This window comes from Eumetopias jubatus, unplaced genomic scaffold (genome assembly GCF_037043125.1).
Source record: "Eumetopias jubatus isolate StellerSeaLion01/CBP00866 unplaced genomic scaffold, mEumJub1_p1.0 scaffold_15, whole genome shotgun sequence".
NCBI lineage: Eukaryota > Metazoa > Chordata > Mammalia > Carnivora > Otariidae > Eumetopias > Eumetopias jubatus.
In genome coordinates this window covers 4,147,398-4,174,297 of record NW_028274821.1, presented here as the reverse complement: position 1 = coordinate 4,174,297, position 26,900 = coordinate 4,147,398, and the positions used below count along the sequence as shown (strand labels likewise).

The 26,900-nt window shown below is 36.3% G+C and overlaps 1 protein-coding gene across 7 annotated transcripts in view; it reads left to right on the top strand.

The window, feature by feature from the left end:
• AUH (AU RNA binding methylglutaconyl-CoA hydratase) overlaps positions 1–26,900 on the top strand; it is a 269,714-nt gene that overhangs the window by 27,331 nt on the left and 215,483 nt on the right. For 4 of the 7 annotated variants that reach the window (XM_088019055.1, XM_088019053.1, XM_088019056.1 and 1 more), the window contains one exon: positions 9,618–9,704. The exons of 2 other annotated variants lie outside the window; for them this stretch is intronic. In XM_088019055.1, the coding sequence (XP_087875181.1) occupies positions 9,618–9,704 (87 nt within the window). Of the gene's footprint in view, positions 1–6,629; positions 6,792–9,617; positions 9,705–26,900 lie in introns of those variants that run through there. One more of the 7 variants, XM_088019057.1, reaches the window with a different exon arrangement.

Below are 26,900 nucleotides of genomic sequence, written 5' to 3'. Positions count from 1 at the left end.
GAAAGTTTCTCCACGTGACTAAAATTGATAATGAGCCCCGCCTTATTCTAGCAATAAGTGATTTGCATACATAGATATATGAGCTAATGAGTGGACGGAGGGGAGATGGTCCCAGGGATCTCATTGAGATACATTTCCAATACAAGTTTACTTTTAATATCTAATAGTTATCAGATGTACATTCCATTTTTGCTTCATTCGGTTGTATGCCAATTAATACTTGTAATGAAGTCAGTCCAGAGGAAAACTTTTAAAGTTAGTGCTTTATCATAGTTACAGGAAATTTAATAAAAATTAATTAAATCCATATACATATTTCATTGCAAAGAAGTATGACAGGAATCAGTAAAAGTTTTCTATGCATAAATACTGAGTACATCAGAAAAAATAGTTATAGGAATGTGAAGTAGAAATACCAGTTCATACAGGACAGAAATGATGTAATATTTCTTATTGTTAAGCAAGGATTTGTTCGTATGTTTTAGACATGGGTGATTTTGTGAATCAGATCACTACGGTTGCACTGGATACGCGGACAGTGATCTAAGTTGTTTTGTAAGATGCCACTGTTTACGAGTGCACTGCAATCTTTGCAATTGTTTAAACTTAAGTGACGAAAATTTTTTAAATGTCATATAAAAATTTTCAGGACAGCCTATTTTTCAGAATTCTTTTTAGCAGTATTGGGAACAAAAAAGTTTGAAGACCATTGGCTTAAAGCAATAGATCTCAAGAGGGATGGTAACACTCATTGGGGAGCATATTGGAATTCTGGGGGAGTTCTTTGGTTGGCACAGTGATTGAAGGGCCTTATGGTCCTTCAGTTGGGGGCCAAGGAAGCTAGACATCCTGCATTGTATAACAAAGAATATTACTGTTTCTCCTAACTTTATTCTAAAGTCCTACTGGACTAGTCCACTGCAAATATGAATGAGAAGAAATTTAACACTTAGTAATCTTGAGGCATATTTAAAAGAAGGAATTTATATAAAACACTAAGTCCAGGAATTTTAGGAGAGGGCCATTTTAGTGGGCAATATTTAAGTGAAATAGATATTTTGTCAAAATTGTTATATAATAACTCCATGCATCGTCTATTTGGTGTATTAAATATCGAACTATATATTTAGATGGAAAGAGTTTGCAGTAGGGCAGGAACTGCAAAAGCAATATAAGTATTGAAAAATATGTAACCTAGAACCAAATACTAAATTTTCAGTAACGTGAAAAGCAGATCTTACTGAATTTCATTCTACTTTCTCAGTAACATCAGTATGATCGCACTATTTAATACTGTAACGTGGTCCACACCCTTGCCACCCCCCCACCCCTCTAGCACTTTTCTGTTCCTTTTTCACCCCAAACATTTACCACTTCCTTTGTTGGTTACTTACCAATTTTTTTATTGTCTTTTCATCTCCCTTGCTTAAAAGACACAGTGAAAGAACAGCCCTTTTGAGGAGTTCGGGTTTAACAAAGAGGAGAGAAATCGGTAGTAGCTAGAGGGGGTAGAGCATATGGAGTCAGGAATTTTTTTTAAACAAAGTTTTTAATTGAGTTATACGTATAGAAAATTGTACAAATCTTAAGTGTATAATACATTTCTATGAAATGAACTAATCTGTGCAGTCAGCACCCAATTTAAGAAATGAACATTACCATTACCAGCATATCACAGTCCATCCCTGATGCCTCTTCCTGTCATTAATCATCCCTCACCCAAAGCTACTGGGGGTTATTCTGATTTTGATCACCAAATCTAATTTTGCTTGTTTTCAAACCTTATGTAACTGGAATTATCCAGCATGTACTCTTTCAAGGTTGACTTCTACTCAACTGTGTCTGTGGGCTTTGGTTTATACTGTTCACCTAGGAGTAGTATAGTCATATTCCTTGTGGGAATATTTCACAATTTACCGTTCTATTGTCAGTGGTTGTTCGGGGTGTCGCCAGGTTTTAGATGTTCTGAATAATGCTTCTGTGAATATGCTTTTATTCTACATATCATGTATTTCAGATATGGGTGTTTGCACTTGGGGTGGAATTACTTTCCAAGGTGATTTTTTTTTTTTTTTTTTTTAAGAATTTGTTTGTTTATTTGGCAGAGAGACAGCGAGAGAGGGAACACAAGCAGGGGGAGTGGGAGAGGGAGAAGCGGGCTTCCTGCTGAGCAGGGAGCCTATGAGGGGCTCGATCCCAGGACCCTGGGACCATGACCTGAGCCAAAGGCAGATGCTTAACGACTGAGCCCCCCAAAGTGATTTTAACCAATTTTTACTCCCAACAGCATTAAATCAGAGTTCCCGTTGCTCTGTACCTTCACCAACACTGTAGCTGTGTATTGCTTATAAAGCTGTGTTTTTAATTTGTATTTGCCTGATGAGTAATCATGTTGTGTTCCTTTTAATCTCTTCATTAGCTAATTGGATGTCCTCTTTCTAGAAGTATCTGAATCTTTTGCCTGCTTTTTGTACTCAGGTCACTTACCTTTTTCCTTCTGCTGTTTAGTGCTTTGTACAAGCAGAACTTTTATTTCAGGCATTTTTCTCAGGCATTTTTATCCCACTCTCTCACGCGCATATTCATTCTCTTAATGATATTTTTTAATGAACAAAAATTTTTAATTTTAATGAAGTCCAGTGTTTTCCTAAGTCTTTGGAAAAATCTTTTAAAATTTTGTGTATACCAGAGTCTTGAAGATATTTTTGATTTTCATTTAGAAGTTTGATTGTCTTACTTTTCACATTTTAGGTTATAATTTATCATGGATTGATTTGTGTGTGTGTGTGTGTGTGTCTGGTATGAAGGGTCAAGAATTGTTTTTTATCACATGAACATTCATTCAGTGGTTCCAGCCTCATTTATCAGAATGTCCATCTGGACTCACTCCCACAGTGCCATCATAGTCATAAATCAAATGGGTCTTTTTTGGACTTGCTATTTTGTTCCATTGGTCTTTTTCTCTCTCTTTGAGGCTGTATTACCTTTTCTTAATTATAATAGCTTTATAATAACATCTTCCTATTTTAGTATAAATTTTCCAATTCTTTCTTCTGCAAGAGGCATTGAAAATGCCCTTTGCATTCTCAGCTTGTCATTTTCCCAAAGCATTGGGATTTTGATTGGAACCACATTGACTCTCTTAATTTGGAGAGAATTTACATCTTTCAGTATGAGGTCTTCTAACACATGAGCATGATGTATTCTTCCATTTGTTTAGTTCTTTAATTTATCTCAGAAGATTTTGTGGTTTTTGTGTCAAGACCTTACTTATCTTTTGTTAGAGTTATTTCTTGGCTCCTTGATTTTTGCATGTTACTGGAAATGGTATCGTTTTTAAATTGCACACATTTCTTTTGCTAGTATACATGAAGACAGTTGATGTTTGTTTATTGAACTTATATTCATCAGCCTTACTAAATTCACTTTTCACGATTTCTAAATTCCTTTGACTGTTCTTCTTGTACAATTAAGTCATTTGCTAATAATGACAGTTTTATTTTTTCCCTTCTGATCTGTGTAATTTAATTTTTTTTCTTACTATACTGACTAGTATATTTGTTACTGTCTTTAGTAATTGACCTGTAAAGGTGATGTTAGTTATAGATATTTTATAATTACTCTTTATCAGATTCAAAAAGATTCCCTTTTCTACCCAGTTTGCTATGAACTTTTAATTAAAAATGACTGTTGATTAGGTATGACACCAAAAGCCCATGTGATTAAAAGATTGATAAGTTGAACTTCGCTGAAGTTAAAACTCAAAAAAAAAAAAATCAAGAAAGTGAAAAAAGCCACGGATGGGGAGAAAATATTTGTAAATCTTATTTCTGAGAAAAGACTTGTATCCAAGATATTACTTTTAAAACTCAATAAGAAGATGACAAATTGTCCAGTAAAAAAAATGAGCAAAAGATTTGAAATGACATTTCACCAAAGACCTGTATGAATGGCTAATAAGCACATGAAATGACGCTTAACCTCATTAGTCATTAGGGAAATGCACACTTAAAACCATAATAGATACCATTTCACTCCCATAAAATGCTATAAAAAAATCGCAGACTAGTGTTGGTGGCCACACCGAGGTGACAGGGACCCTTAGGTGTTGCTGATAGGAATGTAAACTGGTGCAGCCACTATGGAAAAACAGTGACAGAAGGGTTTTTTTGTTGTTGTTAAATAGAAATTTACAATATGACCCAGCTGTTGCACTCCTGTGTGTCTACTCAAGACAAATGAAAACATTTGTCTACACAAAATCTTGTATGTGAATGTTCATAGTAGTATTTTTCATAATAGTCAAAAAGTGGAAACAACCCAGATGTCCATCAGTGGATGAATGGATAAACAGAATGTGTCTCTGTTCCTGCAGTGGAATACTGTTTGGTAATCAAAAGGAAAAAGTACTGACTGATTCATTCTTGTAACATGGGTAAACCTGAAAAACACTGTGTCTGCTATGTGGAAGAAGGACACAGAGGACTGTCTGTTGTATGAGTTTATTCATATGAAATATCCACCGAAGGCACAGTTTTAGGAAAAAAGTGGTTACCTGGGGATGAAGGTGGGAACAGGGAATGACTGCAGGTGAGTGTGAGGGATCTTTTATGATAATGGAAATGTTTGAAAATTGCATGGTGGTGATGGTTGTACAGCTCTGTAAATTTACTAAAAGTTACTTATTTGTATACTTAAAATGACTGAATTTTACTTTATGTAAATTCTACCTCAAGATGATAAAGAATGAGTTGAATTTTAACTACTCTTTCCATGCCTACTGAAAATTTATATGATTTTCACTTTTATGCTATTAATTTTATAAATTTAAACACTTAATATTAAACCAGTCTTCAGTCTTAGACTGAATGTAACTTGGTCTTGATAGATTGTATTTTATTTATGTTACCACTATGTACGATTTACTAATATTTTGTTTAGGATTTTTTGAGACTATGTTTATGAGAAAGATTAGCCTGTCGTGTTTTTTTCTTAAAATGTTCTTAATCAAGTTTTTGTTTTGCAATTCTCCATGTAAGTGTAAGATTGATGTTAATTTTTTTTTAAGATTTTGTTTTTTTTTTTTTTTTAAGTAATCTCTGTACCCAATGTGGGGCTCAAAATGGCAACCCTGAGATTAAGAGTGCTCTACCCACTGAACCAGCCAGGCGCCTTCCCCCCTCCAATTTTTTTCATTATATGTTTGGAAGAATTTACTATTGGAGTCACATGGGCATGTAGTTTCCTTTGTAGAAAAGTTTTAAATAATGTATTCACTTTCTTTCATGTGTATTTGTGTTTTCAGATTTTCTCTTTGTCAGTTTTAATAAGTTGTGTTTTTCTTGAAATGTATCCATTTCATGTCCTTTTCAAATGTATAGGGCCACGGTTGTTAATAATCTCTTGTTTTAATCTGTGTAAAATCTGTAGTATTATCCTCCTTTTCATTCTTACTATTAGGATTTGTGCCTTCTTTGATTTTTCAGTCTTGCTAAAGTCTATCATTTGTTTTAGTATTTTTTCAAATAAGCAACTTCTTTGATTTTTTTTTTTCCTGAACATTTGTTTTCTATTTTTTAAAAAAAATTTTGTTCTAGTTTTTACAATTCTACTTTGGGGGTTAATTTTTTTCTATCTCCTATTTCTTGGTAGGAATACTTAATAAGGATATTTGCTTGCTTGCTTTGTTGGTTACTGTGGGAGTTTTTTTAAAATCCACTGCGGTTGTAGATTTGTCAGTTTTTCTTTTTGGTTCATCAGTTTTATATATTTTGGGGCTGTCTTATTTTATATATGCCAGTTTAGAATTCCTATGACTTTTTTTTTTTTAAGATTTCATTTATTTATTTGACAGAGAGAGGCACAGCGAGAGAGGGAACACAAGCAGGGGGAGTGGGAGAGGGAGAAGCAGGCTTCCCATGGAGCAGGGAGCCCGATGCGGGGCTCGATCCCAGGACCCTGGGATCATGACCTGAGCCGAAGGCAGATGCTTAACGACTGAGCCACCCAGGTACCCCTAGAATTCCTATGACTTTTAGTGGACTGTCATATTTATTATTATAAAAAGACCGTCTAGCTTGAGCGATTATTGTTTGCCTGAGATCTCCTTTGTCAGATATGGGATGACTTCACAAGTTTCCTTTTGGATAGTGTTTGCGTGGTTTTTACCCTTTTACTGTAGCTATTCTGTGCCCTTATCTTCTAAGGCATCTCTCATAAGCAGTAAACTCTACTCTCATAATCTGCTGCCTGAAGAATTCCCTGTGGTGTCTCTTTTGGTGTGGGCCTGTTGGTGACAAACCTCGTGTGTGTGTGTGTGTGTGTGTGTGTGTGTGTAAAGTCTTCATTTCACCATCATTTTCGAAGGATAGGTTTGCTTAGTTTAAAATTCTAGATGGGTAATTACTTTCTTTTCCTAGTTTAGAGCTGTCATCCACTTTCTGTTGAGAAGTCAGCTGTCAGTCTTACTCTTTGAGCTGGTGGTGGTCTTGGTATGGTTTTCTTTGTGTTTACTCTGTTTTATATTTAACCTTCAGGAGTCCCGAACAAAAGCCTGTGGTGTTCCTCTTTGGCAAGCCCTGAGCTCCAATTTTTTTCCCATTTCTGTGAGATTGTTTAGAAACTTTTGTCTTGACGTTGTCATACATTCTGACTGTCTTAGCTGTTCTGCATTGTCCTCAACTAGCTGTCTTATGTTTTTTATCTAGGGTTTCATGAAAGAATTGGTCTGATAATAAGCTCTTCCGTTAGAGCTGGCAGTGAAAGTCCACATAATTGCCTTTTTTTTAAAGGTGAGCAGTATTACAGTGTTACTATAGCTGATGGGAATGGTTCTTGAAAGAGGGATACTGTTGACGATGCCAGCCAGGAAAGGGGTAATTGCTAGAGTGGTGGCCCTGAAGAGAGAAGAAGGGGTGGAATTTAGTGCATGAGTTGGTTTTGGTCATGAGTTAGTTCACCTGAAGTAACAGGAGGGAGGGCAGAGTGTAAGAGTTTAAACCTGGTGGGTAGGTAGATTTGGTGGTGGGTGTTGGTGAAATTTTTCTTCTGAATGCATCTGTTTTCTTAGTTGGTGTCAGGTTTGGGTAGGAGGTGTGAGGCTTACAGAGAGAGAGGAGTTAGGAAATGGTCTGTAGATGAGTGTAAGGGTGAACGGAGCAGGGAGATACCGTAGGATTGCCTGGTAGCACAAAGGCTCGCTCCGCTGAAGTGAGTGGGCATGGACGTGGGGGATTTAAAAAGTAAAAAAAAAACATGCCAGACCTCAAATAAAACTGTGATATTATCAAATAAGAAATTTGTAAGCTGGAAGGACAGAGGCGAAACTATACTTTTAGGTTCTGAATGTTCAAGATTGTGCGGTATGTTTCTAAAGTAAAAACAAAAAGGGTATTAAAATTTTTTAAGTGTAGTCTCAAGGTCACAAATGTTTAACATTCCATGGAGAAAGGTAATTATTTCTAAAATAAACCATGAATCTCATGTTCCCATGAAGTCCCACCTAGTTGTGTGGGTTAGGGCCACCACGTCTTCCACCTCTGCTGGGACTGGTGTGTGTGAATGGGCTGCACGTGTCCAGAGCAAACCCCGATTCCCTGAGTTCCCGGCATGGCTTCCGACACCTAGTCTCTCTAGCCGGGGTGTGGATTTCAAAGCGTGGAATGGATGTTGGTGAAAGCCCCCTTTGGAGCATTGGTTAATGCATTAGAGGGGCACGCTCATGGTGTAGCCCACACTGAGGTTGGAGGACGTGATGGATCCATGATGCAGTTACCTGGGGCTCCTTCAGGACCACCTCATGCAGAGTTCCTGTGTGTCCCATCGCCTTTCTCCTCTTTGTTGCTTTGACTCCCCTTTCATCTTTTCCCTCCCCAATATGGCACTGCATTTAGCTACTTTTATGAACCAGTATGTATACTAAGCAACATTTTATATTCTCAATTTAAATTATATTCTCAGGGTTGAACAGTTTTTTCTCTTACCAAATATATCCAAGTGACTTAGAATTTTTTGGCTCTAAAAATATTTTTCATGGAAAAAACTAATTATGAAGACATATATCAGGTATTCAAAAATGTTTAAAGACTAATATATTGAGTACCCATCACCTAACTTAAGCAGCACAGTGTTACAAATAAGATTGACGTTCTCTGTGACCATTGCCAATCACATCTCCCTTTCCACAGAGGTCACCACCAGTTGAATTTGGTATTTATCATTTCCATGCATATTTTAAATCCCTAAATGGTTTTCTTTTACTATTTATTTATTTATTTACTTAGTAAGCTATATGCCCAGTGTGGGGCTTGAACTCACAACCCTGAGATCAAAAGTCACATGCTCCACTGACTGCTGACCCCCTAAATAGCATTCTTTTAAAAAAACGTTGTATAAATGGTTATTATCCTATGTATGTTTCTGTAAATATAATAATATATTGTTATTAAATATGTAAATTCATATTGATGTTATATTTTAAGGTATAATAAATATACATAGTTATATGTTCTTCAACATTTAGATTTTTCCATATTTATACTTTAATTCCTTTATTTTCGTGCTGAACATGTAATATTCTGTTGTATAAATATATCTTAATTTTATTAAAATTTTTCTGATGGATATTTAGGTTATTTCTGATTTTTTTTGCAACTTTATATATGTTATATTGAATGCTACTGTATATTCCTTGGGCATCTGTTTGAGATTTTCTAGGGAATGTATAGCTAAGAACTGATGGACTGTAGGGTATGTGCTCTGTCAGTTGCAGTTCTCAACTCCCACAGGAGTGTGTGGGCTCGGGGTGTCCCAGCCTTGGCTGGCACTTGATATTACATCTAATCCCAGTTACTTTATGATGGACTCATAACAGAGTAAGCAGCTGAGTGTGTACCTTCTATGCTGTAATTTTACTTTGTATTTGTTCATAAATGGGAGCCTTTTCTCATACAGTTTTATTTTATTAAAAAGAATGCCTTTGTTGAGCCACAGAGTGAGTGATCCCTTAAGAATTCCTTTTGTCTGCTCCAAATCTATGATTCTGTGATAAACTCATATTTGTGAAATTGTCAGTTTGTTCAGATGTTAACTCTGCAGCCCCCTACGGCGGGCATCCATGGAGTCAGACTGATTGTTAGTGATTTGCCCTTCCCACTGGCTTGACATTTGCACTGCTTGGCCAAAGTGGTGCTGGTCAGAGTGCCATCATCTCTGGAGGAGCCAAGGACGTGACATCAGTCTGTAGTCCTTTATGTTAATAGGAATGGATTCGTTTGTATTATTAAATTAACAAATATTTAAAAATTTAATAGTTTTAGTTTTTAATAGAGTAATACTGGTAGATATAATCTAAAGTAAGTCTCTTCCTCTAAGAGTGTAAAGGGGTCCTGAGACACCACAGTTTGAGAACCACTCCTTTAGGCACATGGTAGCCGTACAAGCAGATTTTTTATTCTTCCTCATGCTGGTCTTTGAGAAGGAAAACTTAAGTAATATTCCTTTAATGGATAAATTCAGTTGATATTCAAGTTACATATGAATCTTACATAAATTTTCAATTCATTACCTTAAAATCTTGTTTATAACTAGATTATATTTGTAAATAAAATGCTTTGCAGGTGCTGACCTTAAGGAGAGAGTCAAAATGAATCCCAGTGAAGTTGGTCCTTTTGTCTCCAAAATAAGAGCAGTGATTAATGAAATCGGTAAGCTCAATTAAACTCCTTTTAGCATGCTGAAGATGACCTTAAATGTCAGATTTAGAAAGTTGCACACTGTCCTTATATATAAGCTTTGGCTAAAGTACTTATGTAATTAGATAATCATGATCTGTAGCTGGTTGCTGCGGAGAGAAATGTGATATATTGAATTTGAAAAATTGTGAAAAATATATATTTAAAGATGCCTCCTATATGTGATGACATGGCATATGAAGGTAGCTATTAGCAAACAAATAGAATATCTCCCTGATAATTGCATAGACATATATTTATAGATTTGGTGTTGTTTTGTTGTTTGCATAAATAGGATCATACTATTTCCTTAGAATTATAGACTTCTGGGTAATATTTATGTCTCAGTACATATCAACTTACTTTATTATTAATACTTTTTAATATATTGCAGTGTAGTGATCCAAGCATTGTCTCATCCAAAATTTTAAATTGCTTCATTAATGTGTAGAGACTTTTTTCCATTTTTGTTATTTATAATAAAGCAATGAGTATCTTTGTATCAAGTCTTTCAGAGCATTAGTATGTGTATTTATAGGATAGATTCTGAACATGGAATTGCAGTTCTAGGTATCATGTGTTCATTTTACATTTTAATTATTTTTGCCAGATTATATTCCAAGAAGATTGAAATAATTTACATTCCCATCAATTATGTGACAATACTTGTTTCCTCATGTTTTTGCCAGCATTTAATGTTGCTGCTTTTCAAATTTGCCAAGGTTAAAAAAAAAAAAAAGACATCTTAGCATTTTATTTTAATTAATTTTTTGACATCTTTGCATCTTAATTTGCTTTTCCCCAGATGCTTGTGTGATGTTTTATCTTTTCACGTTAGACTGCGTCTCCCCTTCTGCACGCTGCATTTTCACATCCTTCCTCCTCTTCTCTGTAGCGTTATTTAATGAACAACTGGTTACTTATTTAAGAGCCACTTTGTAGTGGTCTTTCGTTGTTACGTGTATTACAGATACTGTCTCTGAATGTGCTATCCTAATTCAATTCGAGTATATAAATTGAAAACCTTTACTATCTTGAGGGTATGAAATTCCCTTCATTATTCTTTTTCTTTTCTCCTTGAAGATTTTCTTTGGTAATTCCCACACATCAGTTCTTACCAAATGAATTTGGAATTATTAGTTTTTAAAGCAAGGAAGAAAAATACTGTCACGGGACTGTGATTGGAATTTCTCTCAATCTTATTTAGAAAGAATTGACATTGTTGTGATATTGAATCTTTCCATCTGTGATCTGTATGGGTTTCATTCTGTGTGTGTGTGTGGGGGGTGTCATCCCTTTTTTTAATGTCCTTCAAGAAAGTTTTCTTCACATTTGCCTTGCTTGGTCTTCCATCTTTTTTTCCAGGTCAGATTTATACTTGCTATTTTGTAGCATTTATTCCTTTGAATGGGATCTTTTTCTCCTGTTTCTGTTGAAGTCTGATTATTGTAGTTCTGTAGGAAAGTTACTAAGTTTTAAGTGCTTATTTTATATAACACCAACTTGATAATTACTTTTATTAGCTGTTGTTATTTCTCAGTTAATTTTCTTGTGTTTTCCAGGTGAAAGTTCATTATCTATAAATAATGCTATTTTTATTTTTGCTTTTCCCAGCATTTTAATCTCACATATTTTTCATGTGTTATATTGGCTAAGGCCTTCGGTACAGTACTCAGTTGTTGGGGTGTGTTCGTCCCTATCTTCCTTATCTTTAGTTGATTTTGATGAATGCATTTGATATTTTGCCAATAATTAGCAAGTTCAGGGAGTTTTCTTCTGTTTCACCTTGTTAGGAATTTGTCACTGTTTTTTAATCAGGAACACGTGTTAAAGTTTGTCAAATGCTTTTTCGATGTATGTTAGTATTTATGCAGTTGACCCTTGAACAACGTGGGGTTTAGGGCTGCTGACCCAACACGGTTCAAAATCTGTGTATTTCTTTTGACTCCTCCAAGACCTAACTACAGAAGCCTACTTTTGACCAGAAGCCTTACTGATAACAGAAACAGTTGAATAACACATATCTTATATGTTATGTGTATTATATAGTATATTCTTATAATAAAGTAGTATTATTTTAATATTTCTGATATTAATATAATAATCTTAGAATAAAGTAAGCTAGAGAAAATAAAATGTTATTAAAGAAATCATAAGGAAGAGAAAATACGTTTACAGTACTGTTCTATATTTATTGAAAAAAAGCTCCATATAAATGGACCTGCACAAGTCAAACCTGTGTTGTTCAAGGGTCCGCTGTAACTGGTATATACCCTTTAGTATGCTAAATTGTATTAATAGAGCTATTAATGCTGTGCTGGCTTTGTGTTACTAAAATAAACCCTACCTGGTCATTGTGGTTAGTGGTTATAGTGGTTTTTAATATAAACTGCTGAATCCAATTTTTATATGTTTTGCTGTAATCATGAATGAGATTAATCTTCTAGTTCTTTTTTTGTGTTACCCTTTTCTGGCTTGGTATCAAGGTTGTATAACTTCATAGGATGAGGTGAAAAGCTTTCTGTCTTTTTTTCTGTGCTATAAAGGGAAGTCATCTGTTATTTCAGAGTTTAGTTGAATTTGACCATGTAACATCTTTTGGGGTCTTGTGTGGTTTTTTTATTGTTTACTTGTGTTTTGTTTGTTTTTTAGAATTAAGTTTTAGAATATATTTGTTTTGATTTCTGGAATGGTGGTTGTTACCTTTCTATCTTTTTTAAATCCTGTGTGCTGTTTCTAGCGACTCTCTTTTGCTTCTCTCTTCTGCTTCAGCCTCATGGTCAGATCACATGTCCCCTGAGGCAGAGCATGGACTTGGTTTCCACATTGGTCAGGGAGCATGACCTTGGAAGAGGAAGTTGATGTTGTCTTTAACTTTGTATGTACGGCCGGGGAGTGGCTGAGACTGGTCCTGTTGTAAACATCACATTGATGTTTCTTCCAAGCTTCTTTTCATTTTATTGATTTTGAAATTCACATTTTTCTGGGACTTCTGAAATGAAGAACTGTTTCTGTTTTTGCAGTGGCACTTCCTTTTCACTGATGGTAGCTGTAGCATTTCTGTCTGGATCCTAATCCCGTCTACTTTTTTCTGTCCAACGAGTTCCCCAATTTTTGTTAATGGTACTTTTTATTACATTACAGTAGACATAGAATTTTTAAGTTCTCTTTTGTGGTGAGTTACTGAGATTTTGGGGGGCAGATAGAAACTAAGTGTCTTACTCATTTAATATATTAAACCAGGGCAGGCAAACTTTTTCTTAGGCTTTGTATGGTCTCTTTTGTAGCTACTCAACTTTTTTTTTTTTGAAGACTGTTTTCCTAGAGCACTTTTAGGTTCACATCAGAATTGAGGGGAAGGTATAGAGATTTCTTTTATACTCCCTGTCACCACATATGCACAGCCTCCTTTGTTATCAACATCTGCAGAGTGGGACATTTATTACATTTATTACATATTATTACATTTATTACAGCTGATGAACTTCCATTGATAAATCACAGTTATCCAAAACTCATGGTGGTTTACATTAGGGTCCACTCTTGGTGTTGTACATTCTGTGGATTTGGATAAATATATAATGACATGTGTCCATCATTATAGTGTCATACAGAGTATTTTCGGTGCTCTAAAAATTATCTCTGCTCACCATGTTCTCCCTTCTCTCCTCTCTGACAGCCTGTTTTTACCGTCTCTCTAGTTTTCCATTTCCGGAATGTCATATAGTTGGAATCATATAGTGTGTAGCCTTTTCAAATTGGCTTCTTTCACTTAGTAAGATACATGAAAGTTTTCTCCCTTTTTATGCCTTGATATCTTACTTGTTTCTAGTGTTGTTATGTGTTTCTGGTGCTGAATAATACTCCATTGTTTGGATGTGCCACAGTTTATTTATCCATTTACTCACTGAAGGACATCTTGGTTGCTTCCAGGTTTTGACAGTTCTGAGTAAAGCCGCTAGAAACATCTCTATGTGTAGGGTTTTGTGTTGACACAGGTTTTCAGTGCTTTTGGGAAAGTACCAAGGAGCATAATTGCTGGATCATCTGGCAGGAGTGTTTAGTTTTGTAAAAAAAACCTGCCTAACTCTCTTCCAAAGTAATGATTGTGCCGTTTTGCATTCCCACCGGCAATGAATGAGTTTCTGTAGCTCCACATCTTTGTCAGCATTTGATATCAGGTTCCAGATTTTAGCCATTCTAATAGGTGTGTAGTGGTATCTTGTTTTAATTTGTATTTCCGTGATGACATATGATGTAGAACATCTTTTCGTATGTTTATTTCCTATCTGTATACCCATGGTGAGGTGTCTGTTGAGAGTTTGGCCCAGTTTTTAATTGAGTAGTTTGTATTTCTTGTTGAATTTAAGAGTTTTTTGTATATTTTAGATAACAGTTCTTTATCAAGTATCAGAAAATTCTGTAAATATATTCTCCCAGCTTGTAGCTTTCATTGTAATCTTCTCATTCTCTTGATGTTATCTTTTGTAATAAGTTTTTCACTTTAATAAAGTCCAGTTTATTATTTCTTTCATGGATTGTGCTTTGATGTTGTATATAAAAAGTTGTTGGTCGGGCGCCTGGGTGGCTCAGTTGGTTAAGCAACTGCCTTCGGCTCAGGTCATGATCCTGGAGTCCCAGGATCGAGTCCCGCATAGGGCTCCCTGCTTGGCGAGGGGCCTGCTTCTCCCTCGGACCCTCCCCGCTCTCATGTGCTCTCTCTCTCTCATTCTCACTCTCTCAAAATAAATAAATAAATCTTTAAAAAAAAAAAAGTGTTGGTCATCTAGGTTTTGTCTTTTATCTTCTAGGAGTTTTATGGTTTTGGGCTTTGCAGTTAGAACTGTGATCCATTTTGACTTAATTTTTGTGAAAGGCATAATTTTGTTTGTAGATTCCTGATTTTGCTTAAGACTGTTACTGTCCCAGTGCCATTTGTTGAAAAGACTATCTGTGCTCCGTTGTATTGCCTTTTTCTCTTTGTCAGAGATCAGTTGATTTATGGGAGTCTGTTTCTGGGCTTTCTGTTTTATTTATCTGTTCTTTTGCCAGTAACCACACTGTCTTGATTACTGTAGCTTTACAGTGAGTCTAGACATTGGGTAGTGCCAGTGCCGCACTGTGTTCTTGTCCTTGTGCAAGACTGTTGAATCACAGACCTGTACCTCTGAAACAAATAATGCAATATCTGTTAAGGAAAAAAAAAAAGAAGACGATAGCAGGAGGGGAAGAATGGAGGGGGGAAATCGGAGGGGGAGATGAACCATGAGAGATGATGGACTCTGAAAAACAAACTAGAGGGTTCTAGAGGGGAGGGGGTGGGGGGATGGGTTAGCCTGGTGATGGGTATTAAAGAGGGCACGTTCTGTGTGCAGCACTGGGTGTTATGCACAAACAGTGAATCATGGAACACTACATCAAAAACTAATGATGTAATGTATGTGATTAACATAACAATAAAAAAATTTAAAGGGAGAAAAAATATTGTATGGGCTATTCTGGGTCTTTTGCCTCTACATATAAACTTGAGAATTTGTTGATAGCCACAAAATAACTTGCAGGGATTTTGATTGGGATTGCATTGAGTCTATACATCAAATTAGGAAGAACTGACATCTTGACAATACTGAGTCTTCCTATCCATGAACATGGACTCTCTCCCCTTTTATTTAGTTCTTTGATTTCATACATTAGTTTTATAGCTTTTCTCAGATAGATCTTGTTCATATTTTCTTGGTTTTATACCTAAGTATTTTATTTTGAGGGATGTTAATGCAAGTGGTATTGTGTTTCTAATTTTAAATTCCACTTATTCATTATTGGTATGTGGAAAATGGTTAACTTTTGTATATTTACCCTGTGTCTTGCAACCTTGGTATAATTGTGTATTTGTTCCAGGAAGTTTTTTGTTAATTTTTTCATATCTTTTGCATTGTAGACAGTCATGTCATTTGCAAGCAAAGACAGTTTGATGTCTTCTTTCTCAATCTGTATTACCTTTTATTTCTTTTTATGGTTTACATTTGCAAAGATTTTTAGTATGATGTTGAAAAGAACTAGTGAGAAGAGACATCCTTGCCTTGTACTATGTACTCAACTTTGACAGTGCTGAAGCAGCCACAGAGAAAATGTAAACAAATGTGTGTTTCTCTGAGTAAAACTGTATGCACTGTGAAATTTAAATTTTAAATAGTTTCCATGTGTTATGAAACAGTATATTTAATTCGTTTCCTTATTTTGAACTGTTTAAATATATAGAAACCATCTTAACATACAGGTTATGCTAAAATAAGCACTGTGTCTGATTTTCTTCTTTCTCTTCCTCCCTCCCTCCCTTCCATCCATCTATTCATCCATCTCACATGTCTCCTATTCTTCATTTTTCCTGGTTTTTGGAATTCTAGTCTTCCGCTCTTTTATATATATATATATATACGTATGTATGTATGAAGAAATCTACTTACTTCCAGTTTTGACTTGGACAGCTTGCTTCATGTTTGGCTCAGGCCTTTTTGATTCTGCATTTTGGAGATCTAAAGGTTTAAAGGTCTTTGTATCCTTTGCTAGGGAGTTCATGGAGCAGGAATGGAGCATAAGTCTTACAAATGAGTTGGAGGGTGGAGAGTGGGAAGCAGAGTAAGAAAAACAAAATGAAAACCAAAAGAAAGTTCATCAAACCCTAACAAAATGTGAAGAGGATAAAAGGGTACAACCTTAGGACAAATTAAATAATGAGATGATGAAATAAGTCTAGTAATTACCATTAATGTCAGTTTACTAAACTTGTTAAAGACAGGGATGTTCAGATTTGATTAAGAAACCCAAATCAACTGTGCATTGTTAACAGTAGCCACCGCTCTTGGAGCCTTTTTCATACCAGGAGATTACTAATCTTACTCTTTAAGACAAAAACCATTATTAGTAAGAGAAGGACCACCCTGCATGTATTAAAACGTTAAATTTTTCATAAGACTAAACTTGTATGATTCTGAAAACAGAGATCTTAAAAGTATACAAATGAAGTTATATTGGATATATACAGGATCAATTGGCAAATCCTTCATCATTGTGGATGATTTCAATCCATCTCTTCCAATTTGTTGTGAGATTGAAAGACAAAAGTTAAAAATAAAGGTTTGAACAATGTGCCTATCAAAGTTGACTTAATAGACTCTTAACCCCAAATTGGAGACTGTGCATACTTCTCATGAACAGACGAAACATTTACAAAAACGAATCATGTGCTGGACTCTAAAATCTCTGTTAAATTTCAGAAGATTAATACATAGAGACCACGTTCTCTGTTCACAATGCAACTAAGTTAGAAATAAAAATACACATAATATAGAGATTTAAAAACCATATATTTGTAAATTAAAAAAGAACTGTTAAGTTACTCATGGGTCAAAGAAAGGACTATTATAGGAAAAAGCACTAAGACTAAATATAAAATTACTGTATATCCAAATTTTTGAGATTTAATTAAAGTGATAGTTTGAGAGGAAGTCATAACCTTAAATGCCTTTGTTAGCAAGGGAAAACCGCTGGCAATAAGTAGCTAAGCATTGCCTTAAAAAGTTATGAATCCAAAGAAAGTTGAAGGAAGGCGGTAATACACAGATCAGAAATTAATGAGATGAAAGCTGGAGTTGCAGCGGGGAGAATTTGCACGAGGCCAAGCCTCTGAACAAAGAAGTAAAGGGTATTGAACAGTTGATGTTACAGATGAAAAGAGGAATGTGATTGTAGATAGAGCAGAGATTATAAAGCTTACAAGAAATACTGTGAAAATCTTTATGCTAATAAATAAGAAATTTCTGTCTCAAGAAGAAATTGTATTCTGGAATAATCATATTACCACTGGAGGGACTGAGTAGTAGTTGAAAGGTTTTTCACAGAGAAAGCGCCAGGCCTGGTTTTTTCATGTTCAGTGATTTGCCTTTAGGTGCTTTATTGGCCTATGAGGAACGGATCATTGCAAGTTTATACAAACTCCTCCACAGAACGGTGCAGTGAGAGTTTATTCCTAAACTCAGTATTTCTTTTTTTTTTTAAGATTTTATTTATTTATTTGTCAACGCACACAGGTAGGGGGAACAGCAGAGGCAGAGGGAGAAGCAGGCTCCCTGCTGAGCAGGGAGTGTGATGTGGGACTTGATCCCAGGATCCTGGGATCATGACCTGAGCCGAAGGCAGCAGCTTAACTGACTGAGCCACCCAGGCGCCCCTAAACTCAGTATTTCTGATTAGTATGACTTTCACCTGTACATGTGAGAAAAACAATAGAACAAAAGAGTTGAGAGGAGCCAGTCTTGCTTAGGAACATGGATGAAATCCAATAGTTAAAAAAAAAAAAAAAGAACAAGTTGGATTTTCTCAGGAATACATGGGGGAGGAGGTTCCCATTTGAAAATCTTAAATTTAATTTGTGACATTAGTCATTTAAAATAAAATCATGTTTTTCCTTAATAGATTGATGAAAAGAATTTGAGAGATGTCAAATCTATTCATAGAAAAACGTCAAGGCAGACTAGAAATAGAAGGGAACTTCCTTAGCCTGATGAAAGGTATCTGTTTCTTAGTAAAACGTAAGAGTAGTCTCCTAAAATCAGGAAAAAACAAAAGGTCCACTGTTACCACCTCTTTTCAGCAGTGTTCTGAAAATCCTGGCGTGTGGAAAGGCAGGAAATAGAAATAAAATAATGACACAAAGAAGAAATGTAACACTGCCTGTCTCAAGTGGTATGATTGTCTCCACTGAAATCTAAAAGGATCAACAAATTATTCAGAATAATGAGTGTCTCAAGAGAGCAAAATACAAGAACCATATTTAAAAATAATTAATTGTTCTTCTTTATACCAGCAACAGCCAAGAAATGTCAGTCAAGAAAAGATACTACTGACAGCAGGAACAAAAATGAATCTAGAAATATACGTAAGCTATTTTAAAGTTATGAAACTTTGTCATAAGACATTTAAAAAATTAAATGGTGACACGTTATCTTCTTTTTTTTTTGACACATTATCTTCTTGAATAGGAGGATTCAGGATCAAGAAGATGATTCTCACAAATGATTCAGTGTACAGATTCAATGTAATGACACTTACCTTCTCAGCATGAATTTTGTGAGGAATCTGATGAGCATAATGAAGCCCTCAAAATAGTCAAACATTCCTAAAGAAGAAAATAAGGGGCCTTGGGTTATCAGCACTCAAGACTTATTTTAAAGATTTGTAAATTAAGGTGGTATGTTACGGGTTTTGGGATAGACAAATGAACCATGGAGTGGACTATAGAAGCCCAGCAGACATACATAAATGGGGAGACTGCCACAGGAGAGAGGAAGCATTTGCTGGGGATAGCGAAGGCTGACTGCATTTATGAAAGAAAGTGAACTTTTATGATCTTGATGGAGTAAAATTGTTGAACACAAAATGCAGCCCATGAAAGGAAAGGTTTATAAATTCTACCAAATTAAACTTAAGAACATTTGTTCATTAGAAGGTGCTATAAAGAAAGTAGAAAGGAAAGCCACAAACTGGGAAGAAATACTTGAAACACATAGCTGCCAAAGCATTCATGTGTGTGTGTGTGTGTGTGTGTGTGTGTGTGTGTGTGTGTGTGTACGTACACATGCATGAATCAACACGCACATGCGTGCATGCCGCCTAGGGATGTGTAAGAAAGCACGAGAGAGCCATGTTTCACACATCTGTCAGATGAGCCACATATTCTTATGCCTGAAACTACCAAGAGTTAGTGAAGAAGTGGATCACCAGGCATATTGACTCACTTCTGATGAGAGTACAAATTGATGTAACTGTTTAGGAAAACAATTTGGTGTTGTCTTACAAAGTTGAACATTCACATTCCATAAGACTCGAAAGTTCACTTCTTTAGGAGGCATTTACGTAGAGGCTAAGCCCTTTAACACTTTTTACTGGACCCATAGTAAAACGTACCCACAGTTTATCCCAGTAAACACATAGGGTGGGCATCAAAGGTTCATGAAAATAATAACCTCTTTGTGCACTGCATGTGGATACTGTGCTCTTTTATTTTTAAAAATACCTGATTTTTTTTTCTAGATTTTATTTATTTATTTGACAGAGAGAGACACAGTGAGAGAAGGAACACAAGCAGGGGGAGTGGGAGAGGGAGAAGCAGGCTCCCCTCTCAGCGGGGAGCCCGATGCGGGGCTCGATCCCAGGACCCCGGGATCATGACCTGAGCCGAAGGCAGACGCTTAATGACTGAGCCACCCAGGTGTTTCTAAAAATACCTGATTTTGACCCAGTGAATGTATTGCTACTTGGAGTTTGAAACCACACTATTCTGTAGGCATTTTGTGCATGTGTCCTAGGGAAGCTTATACCAGGATATAATAAAAAGATTTTATAGTAGCAATATTGTTAATAAAAAGCTGAAGGCAACCAAATTTCAGTGACAGGAGAATGGATGAATGTTTTTGTATATTTGGACAGTTGTACTGTAGATAGCATTGTGCCTAAATGAATAACTACAGGTGTAACAACATGGGTAAATCTTTGAAACACTGAGTTAAAACAATGTATTTATTATAAAACTAAAAGCATACAAAACAGTATATAGTTTAGAAGTGTGTGTATACTGAAATCACATACAAGCACACACACGTAGAATAGGATATAAAGGAGGGTGGTAAGCAGAGAAGTCGCAGTAGTCATTACCTTTGGGTTTGGGAAGGCAGATGGAAGAGTGCGTGAGGAACACATGGGCACATAGGGGGTTCTGACACCGTTCTTACGTCGGTAATCTTAAGGAAGTCTGTTATTATTATGCTTGCTTACATGTGTATGCTACGTACATTCTTTATATTTGCCAAATTAGATCAGTTTTTAAAATACTCATCTATCTTGAATTCTCCAAACATTTCTAATGTTATTTCTTGAATAACTTTCTTCATATTCCACCTTGATTCTTATTTTCAAGAAAGATCCTCCAGGGTAGAGACATAGGAAGAAAAGAGTTCTCTGAGAGCCGTGCGAGGAAAGTCTTTATTTGGGAGCCTCGATCACGTGCTGCTGACACGTCCAGGAGGGTGTGTGGGGAGAGTGGACGGCCGAATTTGGCGGCACTGTCGTCACTGGCGCCTTTACACGTGTCCTCCTTGAGATGAGTGTTGGGGCCGTGGGCAGCTGCTTCCTGGGCTGGCCGCGATGGAAGAGCTCCATTCCTTGGATGATTTTGGAAGGCCCCTTAGTTGGACTGTTGGGCTTCCTGGTGTAGGTCCATGTAGAAAAAACGTTATCTGAAACTTACCCTGGTTATGAATGAAAACTTCCCATAGTTTGATTTCTTATAAATAAATCACAGGTGAGAGTGTTCGGAAGGTTTTTTTTCTCAAAAATTTGTATATACCTTTCTTTGAAGCATAAAGTCTGATTTACTGTGGCTTAATAATAATCTCTGAGGTAAGATGCAGAGCTTTTAAATATAAATAAGGTATGATAACATTTTATCAAAGCTTAAAAAGTGTATTTGTCACTTCATGCATTTAGTCATTGTATTCTTTTTAATTACATAACACGTTACACCAAGGCCTGTGCTTTGTAAAGGTATAAATCCACTTAAAACTCCCTGGCATCCCATTTTAATATTTAGAGATTCTTGAGTAATAAATGCAAAAGCGCTTGCACAAATTCCAGATATATCCTTTTTAAGCTTTCCATTTGACTTAGAGACATCTGATACTTAAAAAAAATCAGATATTAGCTCAGCTTCTCATTTTCCCAAAGAAGTTGCCATAAGGTGTTCATTTTGCTGCAGAAAAGTTAAGTTTATCCATTACCAAAATGTGGTGAGCTTCTATGAATTGTGATGGATTTTTTTAGAGTTTGATAGGTTATCATCGTTACACCATTCAGAGCTTTTCCAGATACTTCATTTGTGTTTTACTTGATTTGAAATAAAGCTTATTGTGAAAATACTTAATTACTGCCACAGTGACTACTGTCACATACAGTTTGAAAGGTTGTGTACTTGTTACATTTTCTTTGCTATCCTCTGATTATTTGACTTTGATTTCAGATGTATTAAGAATTGTTTAGTAAAGAACATTTTTAAGGTTTGCAGAATTGTCAGTCTGCCAGGTTGACCCGAAATGTTTATGTTCACTGTGCCTTTTTTGTTTTCTTGAAGGTCAAGGAGATTTTTTAAATAAGTAGTTTTGTTAAATTGGATGCATTCCAGCATGTATTTTACATTTTTCCCCCCTAATTTGATGTAATAAGTAGAAATTGGAAGAGCTCAATTATGGTGTGTGAAGGATTGATTTCGTCATGCTTTTGCTGACTTCCACTGGGTATTAATCACATTATGATTTTGGATGGTGGTGTGGAAATTAGACTGTTTTGCTAAATATAGCCAAAGAAGCGGGCTTATCAACCAAGCTCTGTCACTTACTCTAAAATATTACCCTGGAATATTCTAGAATTTCACTTTCGTTCTGTTTTGAAGGGGAAAAGGGCACACTCAAGTTAACTGTACTTACTAGTTTTCCAAGTGGTAACTTCCAGATCCTGCGTTCCGTTTTCTTTATGCTTTTCATCATCCTGAGGGAGGACTGTTGTTTTCCCTTAGAAATGTTAACATCCTCCGCCTACTGAGTCATAGTTTCAAGTAGAGTTACACGTCCCTTTGCAACTTAGGATCTCTCTCCTTCCCTTTTTGGAATTCTGTTGCTTTTGCTGACTTCCACTGGGTATTAATCACATCATGATTTTGGATGGTGGTGTGGAAATTAGACTGTTTTGCTAAATATAGCCAAAGAAGCGGGCTTATCAACCAAGCTCTGTCACTTACTCTAAAATATTACCCTGGAATATTCAAGAATTTCACTTTCATTCTGTTTTGAAGGGGAAAAGGGAAATCCCTTTCATTCTTTTTTGGCTTTTTTATGTTCGTTAGCTTTTAATTCCATAAGGCATATCTGAATGTGTGTTTAATGTAAAAAATTAGAACTTCTTGTAGCAGGTTTTCCCCATTCCCTTTCTCTCCAGATAAGTAATTACTGCCAGTGCCCTGACTTAATATTTTAATATTTAATGATTTTAGTATTTTTAGGTCTTTTCTTGGCTTTTACATGAATATGTATATTTGTATACATACATTGATTTAGATTATTTGCACACACTTATATGAAAATGACCACATAAACAAGTTGTCTGTTTTTAAGTTTTATTTCTGGAAATTAATACTTTTCTAGGAATTTATCCATTTCATCTAGATTTTTAAATGCATCGGCATGAAGTCATTGGTAACGTTCTCTTAGTGTCTCTGAAGAGTCAACAGTGGTTGTCTCCTTTCACTCCTGAGCCTGCTTGCTGGCGCCCTCATACCTTTTTCTTCTTGGATCTGCCTCTGCATAGCTTTATCAGTTCTAGTGTACATTCCAGAAATCGGTTTTGGGCTTTGTTAATCCCCTCTCGTTTCTGTTTTATTAATTTCCGTCCTGATTTTCATTAATTTTTTTTTCTTCAGGTTACATTTGCTGCTTTCTTTTAAACCCATGACAAGGGATATTTGGTTCACTGTTTTCTGCCAGTTTGGCTCATGTCAGACCTTCTTATTGCATGTCTGTGTCTCCTCTTCCATCTTTTCCGTGTTTGTGCCTCCTTACCTGTCTCTGAATGGTTTATAGCTCACTGATTTTCTCCTAAGCTGCACCCAATTCATTACAAACATTGAGTTTTTTATTTCATTTTAAAATACTTTTTGGTTCTTTTAAAAAACTATTGTGTCAGTTTTTATCATTTACGGTTTCATGCTTGGCTTCATGTCTATTTGAGAGTCAGCGTTTGAAGATTATGGATCTCGATTTTGCGTGGGTGTTTTCTTAATGTTTTTTTTCTACTCTGTCTTGTTTTCTTGGTTATCCTTTGGCTGGGGGATAGACATTGTATTTGAAAAACTATTTCTGGGAATAGTTTGGAGTCTAGTTTTCTGCGGTGTGGAATGTTTTACCACTGCATTTAAAATAATTGTTTCCTTGTATTATTTGCTACAGGCATACCATAATGTATGTAATTATTTCCTTCATTGATGGACATTTAGATAACTTTTAGTTTTTTACTATGACAAACAGCAGTGCAGAAGACATTGTACATACCATATGCTATCTAAGGGAGCCTTAATAAATAGAAATCCTCCTTCTGTCTAAGGTTTGGAATAAATTGAAAAATAAAATAAAGTGTAGAAATGGGCAAAATGTTCTCTTAATCACTGATACGAGCTACGCTGAAGGTTGTGGCTTTAGATCTGCTGAAGAGGAGATTTGCTTATTTGTCCCACCTGGGGCAGCTTCCCCGTCACAGCCACACTGGGTTTGTACTGGCTGCCTCCTGCGGCAGTTGGCCCAGCGCCAGCGTTGCGTGACTCACAGGGCACTTTGCACAGAGGTGTTCTGGGAAAGAAGGAGGGTGTAGCTGAGCTAAGGATAAGCCCATTTATTATTTTTTTATATTATCTCTTTAAATAAATAATTTGTTATGGTAGAAGACATTTAGGGGACGTAGTTCTGGGAGCGTGGGACCCATTTCTGTAATGCTGTGTATATTTAGCATCAGGGAGGAAGGGAACATCTGTACAGCCATGTACACTGGACACTTTCCAGTCGGGAAGGTGGCCTTGCGGGAAACTACCTCTGGAGGCAGGTGGCTAGAGCCTGCACTTCTCCTAGATTGATCCTCACACGTGGAGCCTGCTGTCTCTGCTAAGCTACTAAAATGGGGAAGAAACTATGCCTTCAGGCCATCCATATTTGTCTGTCCCCGATTAGCTAGTATTTTTGTTATAATTTTTTAGTTTAATTGTTGTATAATGGCCGGAGAGTGGCTGTAACGTTTGTGCTGTGATGACCCTGTTCTTTATCGTGTGTCTGCTTTGTGGACGCTGCTGCTGTGTTATTTTGTGCGTAGTAGATATTTTATTGCCGCTAGATCTTCATTGTGGACTTTTCCTTTATTAAGCCTAATAAAGTGCTTCTCCTTTGCCCGTTTAATGCTTTTACTCAAATATTGCCCATTACTTATTAAGATTATGAGATAATTTCTTTGTATTTGATGCTGAGATACACCATACCCATCCTTCAAATTTTTAAAATTTTATTTTCTCCCTTGTTGTAGATTTTCTCTAATGTTCTACTTGTAATTGGGTTTTGCTTCATGATCCACATGGAGTCTTTTCCTTACCAGATGAATACAGGTTCTTTAAATGTATTGATACTTGTGGTGTTAACGTCTGTCATGATTTTCTGTGCCTTCTGATTTTGGTGATTTTACATTTAAAAGATCATATTAAGTATGCTGTATGGTTTTTTTTTTTTTGGATTCTTTTTGTGGGTTTCTTTTTTAAGATTTATTTATTTTAGTGAGAGAGGAAGAGAGTGACTGTGCGTGCAGGGGTAGGGGTAGAGGGAGAGGGAGAGAGAATCTCAAGCAGACTCCCCGCTGAGTGCGGAGCTGGTCAACGGGCTCAATCTCATGATCCTTAGATCATGACCTGAGCCAAAATCAAGAGTCGGACGCTTAGCCAACTGAACCACCAGGCGTCCCTCAGCTGGTTATTTTTATTATAACTTTACATAGTGTATTTGATCCTTTCCTTTGGAAAGTTTTATTGACTTCTTACTATGAGCAGTGACAGAATTGGTATATTTCCAGTTTTAAATTCTTCCCTCCCCGTTACCCTGAGCAACATATTTATGGACATGTCTCCTCAGGCAAGGGAAACAAGCAAAAATAAACTATTGGGACTACATCAAAACAAAAAGCTTTTGCACAGCAAGGGAAGCCATTGACAAAACAAAAAGGCAACCTAGTGAATGGAAGAAGATATTTGCAAATGATGTATATCTGATATGGAGTTAATATCCAAAATATATAAAGAACTCCTACAACTCAACACCAAAAACCAGTCTGATTAGAAAATGGGCCGAGGACCTAAACAGACATTTTTCCAAAGAAGACATGCAGATGGCCAACAGTCACGTGAAAAGATGCTCAACATCACTCATCTGGGAAATGCAAATCAGAACTACAATGAGATATCACTTTATACCTATCAGAATGGCTAGTATCAAAGATAAGGAGTAACAAGTTTTGGTAAAGATGAGGTGAAAGAGAAACACTTGTGTACTGTTGGTGGGAATATAAATTCGTGCAGCCAGTATGGGAAATGGTATGGAGGTTCCTCAGAAAAGTGAAAATAGAACTACCGTATGATCCAGTAAATACTGGGTTATTTACCCAGAGAAAATAAAAACACTAATTTGAAAAGATGTCTGCAGCCCTGTTTATTGCAACATTATTTACAATAGTCCAGATATGGAAACAACCTAATTGTCCATTGATAGATGGATGGATAAAGAAGATGTAGTATGCGCATGCGCCCCCACACAGTGGAATATTACTCAGCCATAGAAAACAATGAGATCTTCACATTTGCAACAACATGGATGGACCTAGACGGTATTATGCTAAATGAAATAAGTCAGACCAGAGAAAGACAAATATCATGGGATTTCACTTATATGTGCAATCTAAAAAAACAAGTGAACAAACAAGCAAACAAACCGGATGCTTAAATAGGGAGAGCAAACGGGGATTGTCAGAGGGTGGGGGAGGGAATAAGTAAAATAGATACAGAGGGTTAAGAGGTACAGACTTGCAGTTGTAAAATCAGTAAGTCGTGGAGATGACAGCGCAGGGAATAGGCAGTAATCTAATAATAACGTTGTATGGTAACCAGTGGTAACCAGACTTACCTTGGTGAGCGAGCACTGAGTTATGTATAGACTTGTCAAATCACTATGTTATACACCTGAGGCTAATATAATATTGTATGTCGGTTGTATTTCAGTTAAAAAAACCAAATTGTTCCCTTTTACTTTTCTCATCATTTTTTTTTTTAAGATTTTATTTATTTATCTGAGAGAGAGAATGAGATAGAGAGAGAGCATGAGAGGGGGTTGGGTCAGAGGGAGAAGCAGACTCCCCGCCGAGCAGGGAGCCCGATGCGGGACTCGATCCCGGGACTCCGGGATCATGACCTGAGCCGAAGGCAGTTGCCCAACCAACTGAGCCACCCAGGCGTCCCCTCATCATTTTTTCTTAATGCTATTTCTTTAT